This window comes from Gymnodraco acuticeps, unplaced genomic scaffold (assembly GCF_902827175.1).
Source record: "Gymnodraco acuticeps unplaced genomic scaffold, fGymAcu1.1, whole genome shotgun sequence".
In the NCBI taxonomy this organism is placed as follows: Eukaryota; Metazoa; Chordata; class Actinopteri; order Perciformes; family Bathydraconidae; genus Gymnodraco; species Gymnodraco acuticeps.
In genome coordinates, this window is record NW_022990042.1 from 6669400 (window position 1) to 6683272 (window position 13873).

Below are 13873 nucleotides of genomic sequence, written 5' to 3' on the forward strand. Positions count from 1 at the left end.
ACGCCCACATAAAATCAATTTCAAGGACCGCCTACTTCCATCTACGTAACATTGCAAAAATCAGGCATATCTTGCCTCAAAACGATGTAGAGAAACTAGTCCATGCATTTGTTACTTCAAGGCTGGATTATTGTAACTCTTTATTATCAGGGTGTACCAAGAAGTCAGTCAAGTTGCTTCAGCTGATTCAAAATGCTGCAGCTCGTGTACTAACCAGAGTTAGGAAAAGGGACCACATTACTCCTGTTCTGGCTGCCTTACACTGGCTCCCTATAGAACACAGGATAGAATTTAAAATTCTTCTTCTCGCCTACAAAGCCCTTAATGGGCAGGCGCCATCTTACCTTAAAGAACTCATTATACCCTACTGTCCTACTAGGGCATTGCGTTCCAAGAATGCAGGGTTGTTGGTTGTTCCTAGAGTCTCTAAAAGTACAATGGGAGCCAGAGCCTTTTCTTATCAAGCTCCACATTTGTGGAATCAGCTTCCAGTTTATGTTCGGGCGGCAGACACCCTATCCGTTTTTAAGAGTGCGCTTAAGACCTTCCTTTTTGATAAAGCTTATAGTTAGGGCTGATTAGATTCAGCCCCTAGTTTTGCTGATATAGGCTTAGTTTGTCGGGGGACATCTTACTTCTTCCTTCTCTCTGTCTATACCTGTGTAGTCTCATGTTCCGATTAACCCAGCTTCCCCAAATGTCTTTCTTTTTGGTGTCTGTATACGCCGGGATCCGGAGTCATGGATGATCCTGCGCTCCTCTGTCCTGGATCTTGAGTCGTGGCTGTGGTCCTGGATCATAGGTCCTGGATGGATATCCTCGTGGATTCATCTTCCTATTATACACACATGCATTTCCAAACATTTGGACTACCTATGTTGCAAATGTATTATCTTTTCAATTTACACACGGCATCTATTGCACGTCTGTCCGTCCTGGGAGAGGGATCCCTCCTCTGTTGCTCTCCCTGAGGTTTCTCCCATTTTTCCCTTTAAACTGTGGGTTTTCTTCGGAAGTTTTTCCTTGTACGATGTGAGGGTCTAAGGACAGAGGGTGTCGTATTGTCATACTGATATTTTGTACAAACTGTAAAGTCCACTGAGACAAATGTAACATTTGTGATATTGGGCTATATAAATAAACATTGATTGATTGATTATGACCGTTAGTGGCCACAGACCTGCGAAAGCTCTCTCCAGAGCTACTGGAAGCCGAAAGTGGAGAAATATTCTCGCCATGCCGAGCAACAGCCTAGTACAACCTCAACCTATACAAGTAACCACGTGCCATGCTACTGATGCTGGACAGTTTTTCAGTGGGTGCACAATAAACTGCAACATACAAATGAATGTAAATAAATAGCCAAATAATGGATCAACGCTCTCTGTCTAATATGTTCGCTAGCTGTTAGTGTTGTTGCATAGCAACCACCTCGCACTATGTTTCGTGCAGAAGGCAACGGAGGGACTATTTTATTTTGAACATCATTATTTACTAATAAAAAACTATTTAAATTAGAGTGTGTATTTTTCTTTCATATTGCCACACTTGGTAACCGTTTTATAAAAGCAATAGCTCACTTCAGGCCGTGATATATGCTCATTATATCACAGCTAAGGGGCGTGGTTCGGCCCGACGCGAAGCCCCCTTAGCGTGAGCTATTGCTTAAATATACACCGAACTACCACAACATTAACATCTATTTAAACATTAGAAGTGTGCACATTTGTTGCAGTTTTTGAAATACAATTAGGTGGTACGAGTTTGAAAATGTACACATTCTGGACTGTTGAAAAAAGCTAAACAAAGTAGAGTCTGGTTTTAAAAAAGGAAGGAAGAAACTAAAGAAACTATAAAGCTGAGAGTAAATACAGCAAAGCAGGTCCGATTAGACTGTTATTGAATGACAAATGGCAAGAGCCATGTGAAAGATGGAGACACAAATGAATTAAAGGGGACCTATCATGCAAAATGCACTTTTGTACGTCTTTTATAAATGAATATGTGTCCCCGGTGTATCGGGGAACTGAACCCTCTCTCTTTTCCTCCATACCCAAATCTCTAAAAACGGGGCTGCAACGGATCTGATACAGATTTGAAATTGTTCTGACGTCAGAAACGGGGTGCTCCGCTTAATGGCAGGCCAACTCTCCATCTATCAGGGGAATGTGAGGTTGGGCCATTGCCGCTCGAAAGCGCTGGAGACGCTGTAGTACATATGCCAGGCCTGTAAGTGGCGCTGTAGTCTGCCACAAAAGCAGCGAAGAAGACTTCCCGCGCAAGGTTGCCATGGTTGCCCTTCTGTTTATTCTCTGCTGTGGCTCTTTTTCTCGATCCCCGAGGCAAGCGTTTGCTCCTGTAATTCAATGCAAATCCCTCCCTCGCTGTAATTCTCTCCGGTTAGTCCACCAGCAGATGACAAACACCCACCTCTCCGTCTCTTCCAAGGAACGAGGGGACCGTGCGGCAGAGTTTCAGTTCGATATTTTTCAGCGGTCAACATGTCTGTTAAAGTTTAAATGTTCCGGACAAAATTAGAAACAAATGAATAATGACTCTATATAATAATATAAGAATAAAACACGGAGGACGGAGATCTCTTTTCCTCCCCCTCTTCTGACAGCCCAGCAGCTGATCTCAAAGCACGCTCCCCTCTCCTGCAGGGGGGCGTGGTCAGCTGCAGCTCATTTGCATTAAAGCTACGTCACAGAATCAGCCCTTGCAAAAACAGGACTGGAAAGAGCAAATAGAGCGAAATGAGGCATGGCTAAAATGCAGGAGCGGTTTGGTATTTTGAAAAAAAAAAAACTATATTTATATAGGTATGGCCCTACAATATATTGTTCAAATATAGCATGATATGTCCACTTTAAGCTTGATAGCGTAGGTGGAATTGTGCAGGTACACAAGTTTGGCTGTATTCAGCAGTGAACACAGCACAGAGCTTTCCTTTATTTGTGGTTGGATTTTGTTACTGTTGGCTCTTCTTCTGGTCATAGCTACTCTGGTCCTGTATGGCTATGGGTGCGTTTCACTTCGGTTAAATGGATTCCTCCCGTTTCCCTGCGACTAGTCCCTCCCACCAGGGAAGCGTGGAGAGACGCAAGCAAACCACGAGAAGCAGGGAAATTAGTTTTAAGAGCAATGGGACGTCGTTTCCTCCAGAGCGTCACGTGAAGCGACGTCCGTTTGTGATGACGCCACACAGCTGATCGTCTGACAGCAGCCAGATCAGTAAGGGGGCGGGGCAAGTGTCTGAGGATTTCACCGGAGGATGGTCTGGTAGTTCCTCGATTGTTGCTCCTCCGTTATCGCTCCTCGATCCTCCGGCACAAATAAGGCCACTGGGACGCTACTCAAGATGGCGCAGACAAATCAACTTCCGGTGATACAGAGACCGAGGAGCGAGGAAATGAAAAATAAGTGAAGTGAAACGCACCCTGAGTCATACCAATTAGAGAGAGAGAGAGAGAGAGAGAGAGAGAGAGAGAGAGAGAGAGAGAGAGAGAGAGAGAGAGAGAGAGAGAGAGAGAGAGAGAGAATCCAATATAAAAAGACAAGATAGCACAGGTTATTATTCCGTATCAGTTGAAAGCTATAGCAGGTGCTTCATAATTAACTCTCTTTGAGATAACGTTTCCTTAGAAAAAAGGCTACCTGGTGTTCTTTTACATAGAGGAGCAAAGATTTGATGACACGTCTTCAGATTTAAAAACGCTTTAATTCAAAGAGATCACTTAAAGCGGACATATGCTCATTTTCACTTTCATATTTTATGCTTTTACTGTGTCATGTTTACATACTTTAATGTTCATAACATGCTTCATTTTACTCACACTGCCTGTGCTGCAGCACCTCTTTTCACCCTCTGTCTGAAACCAGAGCCCAGTCTACTCTGATTGGTTAGCTGGCCAAAACAGTTGGGACTGGTCAACCACATATAATTAGTCTATCAAGTACAATGTGTTGGATCTCTAGCCAATAGAAGAGCAAGTGTTACATAGTGATGTCATCATGTTACAGAAGTAGGAAAGGAGTCTGATCTAGGTATTCCAAGCAGAGGGGGAGAGAACTTTGGGATTTTAGCCTTAGCAGACCATTAACATGCACAAAAAACATATATAACACACAACTACAGGAAAGGGAAAACCCCAAAAAGCACAATGAGCCCCTCTAAACTATCCTTGACGGCATCTAGACTGCTAGAGATGCACCAATTTGAAGGATGGCAGTTGATCGGCCTATTTGTCTCGTATATATCCTATTTACTGACATTACCATTTAAATGATGATTGTTTAGCCTACTTGTTCTCCTATGTTTGTACTTTTATCAACAGAAGACAGATGTTTTTTAACCGGCTGAGTGGTACACCTTATGCTGAGTAACTAACCTTGTTCTGTAAAATTGCCTTTTTTTTTTAAATGCCACTGGTCCAAGATGAGAATCCTGACAATATGAACTTGTTTTTACCATTACTCAACTCGGGGTCTGGGAGGATCTGTTGAACAGAGGGAATTAAACAATTCCAAAGCGTGATTCAAGTCAATCATTAAAAAAATTAGGGCAGAAAGTTGTTGTTTTTAAGCAGCAAAATTAGAAAATAATTCAGTTAAGGACAACGAGATTCTTACGGTTGAGTTCCGGGAAGGGAGAAATCTCAAAGGAAGTTGTTGATGCTCAATTTTGACTACAAACATGAAGCAGCACCAATAAGCTTCATACTACTTTTATGTTTTAATATTTATTTAGTCCCGAATGGCTCAGTTGGCCTGTCCATGAATCTGCATTTGGCAATGGTTAAATTCAGGTTGAATTTATTTATAATATTTAGCACAAAAACAAGTTTATCTCAGGGGGGCTTCAACGCTGTCAATTTGATAGACTCTCAATCCAAATTTTAAATCATTCTATTTAAAAAGCAACACAAGACGGATGCCTCGTTTGTAATTTACTGAGTAGATGTCATGGAATGATATCATAATGTAAGAGCAATGGAATATCAATCCATTAAGATGTATGGTACAAAGTCCAGAGAGCATTACATTAGCTTTTGTTTAATTTAGTTACGCACATTTTGAGCTGTGATACCTTGCAAGTAATGAGGGGAACGTTTCGAGCACTGGTTTTAAAGTATGCAAGAAAAAACTCAATTAAGCTTCCAAAAAAGTCTGAGGACTAGTATGAATTGAATAAATACTGTGCATGTTCCATAGAGATGTATATTGGATGGTTTTACAAAAAGCAAATAGAATAGTGTTTTGGGATTATAAAGTTTTCCGAATAATTTTCAGCCAACCGGTTAAATACAGGTGGACACGTTTAACAGACACAATTAATCATAAAGAATATTGATCCTAAAAGATGTATTATACGGCAGATATAGAACAAAACAAGTCAGCAGTGGTTTGTAAGGAAAAAACACAAAAAAGGGGATCAATCTTCCAAATTGTTGTAAATTATTACTACATTTTTTATTTGTTGTTCAAGCATTTGTTGGAGGTACATAACTAAATATACATTTTATATTTATTTGTATGTATTATTTATAATTATTTACATTATGTATGTATGTATATATATATATATATATATATATATATATATATGTATTTATTAGAAAGAAATTACATGTTGAAATTCTTAATATAGAGAATTCAAAAACCAACAAAGAATCATTATTTGCTATGATTTTCTAATGAATAGCTTCATTATATAATGTTTTATGTGTCGAATAAGGCAACTTCCCAAAGTGAATTGTACATATAAAGTGATGTATTTCTTGTACCAACTTTCATAACAACCAAGAAAGAAATACAACCACAACCCAGTCTTAAGACGCTGCTGCACGAACACAACCTCAAACCGACCAGAGTCTTTTGAGCGGGACCTCTGCGTAACCTAAGAAGGAAATGAGCGTGTGAAGCGCCCGAGTATGCTCGGGACTGTCAAAGAGGCGCAATCTCAGCCAGTAATAGGCCCATTATTAGGTGGAACCGACCGGAGTCAACGGAGGATGAAACGGAGCGAACAATCGGGATAAATAAGTGGCGGAAGAGCCAAATGGGCAACTGGGGCATCACAACACATCCAAGAGTCCATCCCCCCCCTCCTCTCACGCCTTCCTCCATTTCTCTTGTGGGGTGCCCTCCCCTCCTCTTCCATCACAAACACTCCCCACCCCCCCCCGATGTCCCTCCCTGTCTTTTTGCCTTTGAAGATGCTTTGTTTTCCAACTTGCCTCCAATCTTCAAACAGAGTGATCTAATAATGGCCGTAAGAGTTTGTATGCAGGCAACTTTTCAGTGCACCATGTTCGTGATGCCTCCTGCTATTGTCAAACTGTACACACACGTGTGTGTGTGTGTGTGTGTGTGTGTGTGTGTGTGTGTGTGTGTGTGTGTGCCCCGTGATGAAGACATGAATATTGATGCTCCCACATGCATTGCCCTGGGTGCCATTTGGATGTCAAGCTGAGTCCCCGCTACGTCTGTCTGAGATGGGTGCGGGAACCCCGCGTGTGGGCGTGCACGAGTATGTGTGTCAGCATGATGGCTGGTACAGTCAACACACACAGACAGCTGGACACCAGCCACTTCCAGAGGGGAAAGGAGGCAAAAGGAAAGAGCAAGATGTAGAACAAAGACACGTCAGTATTAACTTGATGTACCACATTAAAAACTCCTACAGTCCACAAAACACACACAGCAGAGGAATCGGGATGGAAGCTATGACATTGCTCAGATTGAACCTGCAAAGTGTACTCCAAGCGTGACGCTGGGAACCACATGAAAGGGAAGATAAAACGTTTTTTTTTGGCTCAGAAACATTATTTTCACCTCTCAACTGCTTATTAGAAAGCCATCTAAAATACTCCTCTTACTCCAACTACCATGTAGGACATTTTCATGCATGACAGAACATTAGTGCATGAAATCCAGAGACCGAAACAAACTATTTACAAACTCCCCTGCCTGTTCCTCCTTCATATATACAAACAAATGTATCCATTAGAGTGAAAAGATTGCCTTTTAGAGGGGGAGATCTTGACAACGAGCCAATATGACTTCTCATATCCACCCCCCTCCTCCTTCTTCGCCCCCCTTCCCTTGAAAGAATTCGGTGCAGCGGCCTGAGCGGCTAAGGCCCATTTGGATAGTAAAAAACTCTCGTAAGGCAGAGACCTAATTGAATTGCTTCTGATGGAAAGAGGAGCTAGATACCCTTTTACGGGTCTGAGTAGAGATGGAGGGAAGAGGAAAGGGCACGAAGGGTAGAGACGGAGAGAAAGTGAGAGGGTGGGGGGTGATGAGGAGGAGGAGGATAATCGAGATGGACAGATAAGGAGGGAGGGAGAGAGGAAACAAAGAGAGGAGATGACAAAAATAGAGGGGGGGTGCGGTAATGATGGAGATAGATGAAGGCGTGGTGGGGGAGATGGGGAGAGGACACAACAGCACAGACGGAGAAGTACCGATTGTTTTATCCACTTATCAGATGCTTTTTCGTTGTCTTCAGAGGGCTAAATGAGCTAAATGTCGCACATAGCAACCGTGTGTGAGTAACTGATCAGTCACTAATGTAGCTGACTAACTGATTCCTCAATAACAGAGGTGGCCTTGGCTCGCACAAGCTCCTTGAACACATCACATGCTGCCCACACACCCTCTGGTATATAAGCTCCTTCTTCAAATAAAACAATAAATAATGTCCCTGCAAGAACACCATGTCAGGCGCGCACACACACACACAACCCAAAGTCTGGCCCGTGGCATTAAGGCCATGCTGCCACATCTAATAAACTCTCAGGATGGACTCAGTAGGCCATGTCCACTTCGCTCTGCTTAGGCAGCATCTGTCTTAAGCCCGATTTTCCGTACGTCTGTTGTGTCCCGGGATGCATAATCTGTGACTTCTTATGGCTCTTTCAATTTGTCGCAATTAACTGCCATTGATTTCCGTTTTGTCTGCAAGGAGCCGTTTCTGTTCCATATTCAACACCGAACGCAACGGAAAGGTGCCGTTGCTTTAACAATGACATCTTTCAGGTGACCTGGTCTAAGAGAAGAGGGGTGGGGGGTGTTGGGTGTGAGGGTGTTGGCGTCTCTCACCAGAATCCTGTCCTCTGTCTTGCCGCTCCGGGTGTCCTGCTTGATGGCTCGCACAAACTTAATGGCCTGCTTGTCCAGCACCTTCCTGATGCCCTCTGGAGAAATGAGCAGAGGGGAGCAGGTTACATAATGTAAATCCATTACAGAATGAGATGTGCTGCCCTGTAATGCACAAAACTGTAGAACGATGGAAATACAATACACTTGAATATGCAGCTGGGTGACATATGAGAGGAAAAAACATGAATAAAAGGAGTTAGCAATAATAGAATGTATCTTTGATGTCCTGATGATGCTAATTATGATTTGTTAACCAAAGACCGTATACAGTAAAAGAGGTGGGTGTTACCCAGTGGTCTTTGTGTTAGGGATTTGAAGCCTGAAGTTTTGCATTTTTAGCTCAAGATTCAAGGCTTTTATTGTCATTTGTACATAGCTACAGTGTAGATATGTCAATGACATACCCAACAGTGCAACACAATAAAACAGATAAAATAGAGCAAGTAAATACAATTAAAATAGAATAGAAATAGTGCAAGGAGAGTCTTTATACAAGTAATTGGAATATGATATAAAAGCACACGACGAAAAGTAAACATACACTGAAATAATACGAAAAAAACGCAGAGTTGGACAGGAGCCAAAGACACGGCAGCCATCATCACCGGCGCCATCTTGGTTTTTTGCCGTCGCCATTATGGTTTTGTGGGAACCAGAAGTGAAATGATAGGGTGGAGAAAGACATGTAGGTTACCAAGATGTTACAGTGAACTTTCATGAACTCAAAATACATTGCAAGTTCTAACAAAGCATAAACATAAATAACTTTAAAAGGATGTACAAAAACACTTTGATGGAAAGATATAGTGATAGGTGATCTAAGATGAGAAATCATTATAAATGTAATCTTTTTTTTTTTTTAATATGATAGCCGAAATGATTGAACAGACCATCAGCAGTTGAGTAAGGGGTGGGAATTGATAAGCATTTTCTTCCTCCTGCTCCTTTTCAAACACTATTATAATTATTATTATTTTGTTAAATATATATATTTTAAATATATAAATATTTTTTAATATATAAATATTGTTTGACAATTTATAAAAATAAAATAAAAATACTGTGCTGTACCAATTCTGTTTAACATTTTTTTTTTTTATCCGTTTGAAATAAAGATGCAAATGAAAATAAAACACGACACCACCTAAAACATGTTAGCAACTTGCCAATCACAAGGGAGCCACGCCATAAATCATACCCTGCTTTTGAAACCAGTGATTGAGAACATAAACTAACTAGGAAAATGTGTGCGCAATACCAAAAATGTAGCTGAAACAATAAATCATGTGTTCTTCCAACATACAATCCATTATTACCATTTGCATACTGGATTTTGTTTTAGGAAGTTAAACAAGTAATAATGGGCATTATTTTATGTTGCTGGGGAAATTCTCCGGTACCGTTAGCGGTTAGCTCAGTTTTTCTAGCCAAACAGGACTGTGTTGCTCACTGCTAAAAGCTAACGTCAATTAGCTTTCCTCTTGTCCATTTGTTCACAATGTAGCTATATTCTTCCTCAAACACATTTTCTACCGTCCCCAGGCAACAGTAGTTTGAGCCCTGAAGGTACAACAAAATACTACGGTTCCTACGTTACTGTCAAACACCAAGTGCCTGGAAGGAAATTAGACATTACCAATCCAATAAAAGGGCTCTCTAATAATATCTCACGGTATGTATCCACTTAGTTAATTCCTCCGTGTAAGGTCGCATGAGGACATAATACCACTTAAGTATAACAGGAAGTTAGTAACTGCTGTTCAAAGAGAAGGAATATGAATGCAGATGCTCCCATATAGGGTATGAGGGGGCATTGAATGGTTTGATGTGTATTAAAATGACATCAAGCCTATGAAACAACCTTTACAAATCACCACATTACAACCCTAAGGAACTCCTTTGGGAGATTTTGGGTGTTTAGTGTCAGAGAGGGCTCTCCACCTTCAATCAATTCACCAAGAATGGTTAGATTTCATATATGGTTTTCAGCAGCAGATACAACTTAAGATAAAAAATGTATGTGGTAAGTTCAACATGGAAAATAAATCCTTGTAATGAACAGCTAATTGAACATTTTTAATTATTAATTATTCAATAGCTAATTCATAATTTGAGTAAAAAGCTAATGTTACTGGCATCAGCCTTTCACATATAAACATTGGCTGGTTTGCTGGCTTCTTGCTTTATATGATAGTGTAAAGGATCTCAAAAACGTCATAAACAAAACAATCAAACAGTAATCAAGAGACTTAAGACAATAATTGTTAACTGCAGTTAAAACAAGTCAGTCACCCATCTCTTAGGAATATTTAGTTGCTGAAGACAATAAAGGTTTAGATGGATGGAGATAAAGATGGGAGCTTACGCGTAATAGAACCATTAAAATCTGCTTCTTACCCACATTAACAGAAACACATTTACGATTTAACATTACATTTAAAAAACTCAACCAACAATCACAGGCTGATTTGCACTGTGGGTAATGTAACCCATATGAATATAAAAAGAGATTTCTCCTGTTTTGCTGCATCAGTTGTATCCTTTAGTTCAAAAAGCATTTACTGCCCAGCGTGAGTCTGACAATGCTGTGGCAGTGCAAAGCTACATTGGGGGATTTACTCTTTAAAACAAGCTATGCTAGGGTGCTTTGAAGCCGTTCTGGAAGTGTATGCCGATGGAAAAAAAATGTTCTCACCATTTGTTACGCATCTTCACAAAGTGCTATTACAGTCACTTTCCGTAGCAAAGTAAGCAGTGTTAACGTTTGATTTTGAACACCTTTTGGATCTGCTCCTATGGAAATGAATCAGTGGTTGTCGACGCTAATGACGCTGCTGTCTTGTTTCTGCTTTGTCTCGGAGTTTAGGGACACACTGGTGGATTGTTCCTTCAATGAAAGCTGCTCAGGGTTGAATAATCACAGAGACCAGTAGACAGCTACAAAGACACAAACTTGAGGACAAACACACGCACAAGCTCCAGCTGAAGAAGACTCATAACTGGGCTATTTTTAGCCTGAGAGAAAAGAAAGCAGGAGCCCGGCTCATTTCAATGGAACAGACCACAAGATACAGAGCTGCAATCTTTAGGGGCCTCCACACCACCACCACCCCCCCCCCGACACATGGCCCTGCTGAAGCTCACTGAACTGCACCATCTGCACCTCCTCCACAACAACCGAGACAAAACAACCTGCTATTCACAGACACAATGTCAACTTATATCCCCGGCCTGCAAAAGCGCACATATGCCCACAAGCTGTGGGATATTCACGAGCGGGGGGGGGGGGCCCTCTGCTAAATACAAGCGGAGCAGATGGAGATGCAGCGCTGTGTCACTATCTCCCAGCTCTCTTACAGTGCTGCATGATTCTCACTTTTCCACATCCGGCAACAGCCATGAACTTGGCTCTGGCACTTGAGTGAGCAGGAGCCAATGCAGGGAGGATTGGGGGGGGGGGGAAAGAGCACACCGGCAGATCGAAGGAAGGATCAGTGGAAGACACACAGAGAGATATTGACGTTAAGCTGGCTAAGACCCAATCACTTAAACCCCTTTTAACACACTCTGAGGTGCCCCCGAGGTATGGTGGTGTGACCCTGCAATCTGCTCCCAAAGGGGTGAAGATAATGGAAATGGAGGATTCGAATGAAACCCTCTTTATTCGTCACACACATGTACACAGCAGAGGACATACTTTCAGGGACTTGAACCAGCGACCCTTTGGTTCCCAAGCCAAGACCCTACAGCCACCCCTTTCATATCAATTCCTTGTCATATCCCCACTTCCTTTCTTGACACTTTGATGGATCTGCTCACTAACACCTCCACCCCCCTTCCCCATCTTGTCCTCCACTGGCAAGTGTGATAATGGCTTAAAGCTAGGCCAGACAGACGGAGCTTGACCAGGGTTGAGCTGGTAAACAGCGGGATTTAACTCACGTCTGTATAATTAGCAGTGAGGGACACACACCTTCTGTAACACCACAACATCCAAACATGTGTGTGCGCGTGTGTGTGCGCGCGTGTGCGTGCGCGCGCGTGTTGTCCAAGAGAGGCTCAGTGTGTGCAGCTGAACCCATGCTGCACGCAAATCGCTCCCGGTCGCACAATAACTCCCACGCGCATGCAGGGGGAAAAGAAAGAGATGGAAACTCCTAATGAAGCTACGTGACGCGAACACATGCACGGCAACACTTGAACATAACTCTACATGACAGCACTAGCAGGACCCCCGTGAGTGAGATACATTCCACAGCGGATCTTTACGTCAAAATCAATCGCAAAGTGAACACCGCCGCTCCGAGATCGATGGGATTACAAGCTCCACGAACAGCCATTAACTCTGGTTTTGCCCTGGAAGGCATTTCCTGCAGTAATAACTCCTTTTTTTGTTATCAAGCGCAGCGAAAAGCAGATTTAAAAGCATCTGAGGGAAGATAAACTATCCCCATGTGGCCTAAAAGACGTCATTCGTGTCTTCTTCGCTTCTTAAGTAAAGGTTCAAACGTACTTTCCCGAAGAGAAACTCGTGTTTTCGTGCTCACCTGTGATCTCCCTGCTGACGTTCACGAAGCCCGTGGCTGTGTCCTTTGAGGCCATGGTGCGCTCCCCCAGCCGGTCCAGCCCCTACTCCGTCCTCCGCTTGTTTATGTCCCCTGCGTACTTCTTCTTTGCCCCTTTTTTTGGTAGCTCCCTCCGCCTGCAGGTGCTCCGGGAGCAGTAACAGTCCGGACGGTGAGGTGCGAAGCGATACTGTGGTGCGCACTGGCTAATACCAGAGGAGCGCTTCCGACTTCAGCGCACATGCGAGAGGGGGAGGGATGGAGGGGGGGAGGGAGGGGGAGGGAGAGAGAGAAAGAGTGCGAGAAAGAGTATGAGTTGGATAAGGGTTGGGAGGTTGTATTTTCTTTCTTCGATTAGTTGTTAAATATGAAATTACTCGGCATGCTGCAAATGAAGCTGCTGGAAGGAATCATTTTAGACTTGAAATGAAATGGTATAGAAATAAATCCTATTATATAAAATCAAATGGTATTTGCTTTGATATGTAGTAGTATTGGTTTTAGTAATTCAAACAAAAATGAATATTCTAAATGTGAACATTTAATGTTTTTTTACTCTATTAAAAGTAAACTAGAGTTGTTGACAAACTACATTTAAGGACGTATAATGTCAAGCATTCATCAACATGTTATAGACCAAACAACTAATCAATAAAAGCCCCAATGGATACAAACACGGATATGCAGTAGGGTTTAAACTTTATAGAGTGCAGATAATTCTGGTCAGTGTTTGGAATCATCCTTGAGATTGACTGGCTGAAGTGGATAGAGATTGATAAACAATTAACATCACATTTTGATCACCATTGGAGCAATCCTAGAAAGGCCAGTTAGTTAATGACATTAATGACAATTGATTAATAAATAATGAGGGTTATAGCTGTAAGAACTATTATCCCTCAAGATGTCTTTTAATCCCTGATTAACAAGATTCAGGTCTCTCACTGGCAACACTCAGCGATGAGATATAATCTATTTGAATTTAAGGCTGTAAGAGTTGTAATGTTTAATTTATAAAGTATTTTCTTGATTGCTTTGATTATTTCCTATGAAAGCCCAATATGTATAAATAATTACACATAATAAAACTAATGTAAATATAAATACACAAAAGTGAGATTATATAATTGATTCAATAA

At 41.8% G+C, this 13873-nt stretch overlaps 1 protein-coding gene across 1 annotated transcript in view; it reads right to left on the minus strand.

Moving 5' to 3' along the window:
* Nucleotides 1-13873, minus strand: part of carmil3 (capping protein regulator and myosin 1 linker 3) — a gene marked incomplete in the record, with an annotated part of 121085 nt that overhangs the window by 94841 nt on the left and 12371 nt on the right. Inside the window, 2 exon segments of the mRNA XM_034215344.1 lie at nucleotides 8110-8204; nucleotides 12717-12964. Of these exon segments, the coding sequence (XP_034071235.1) occupies nucleotides 8110-8204; nucleotides 12717-12771 (150 nt within the window).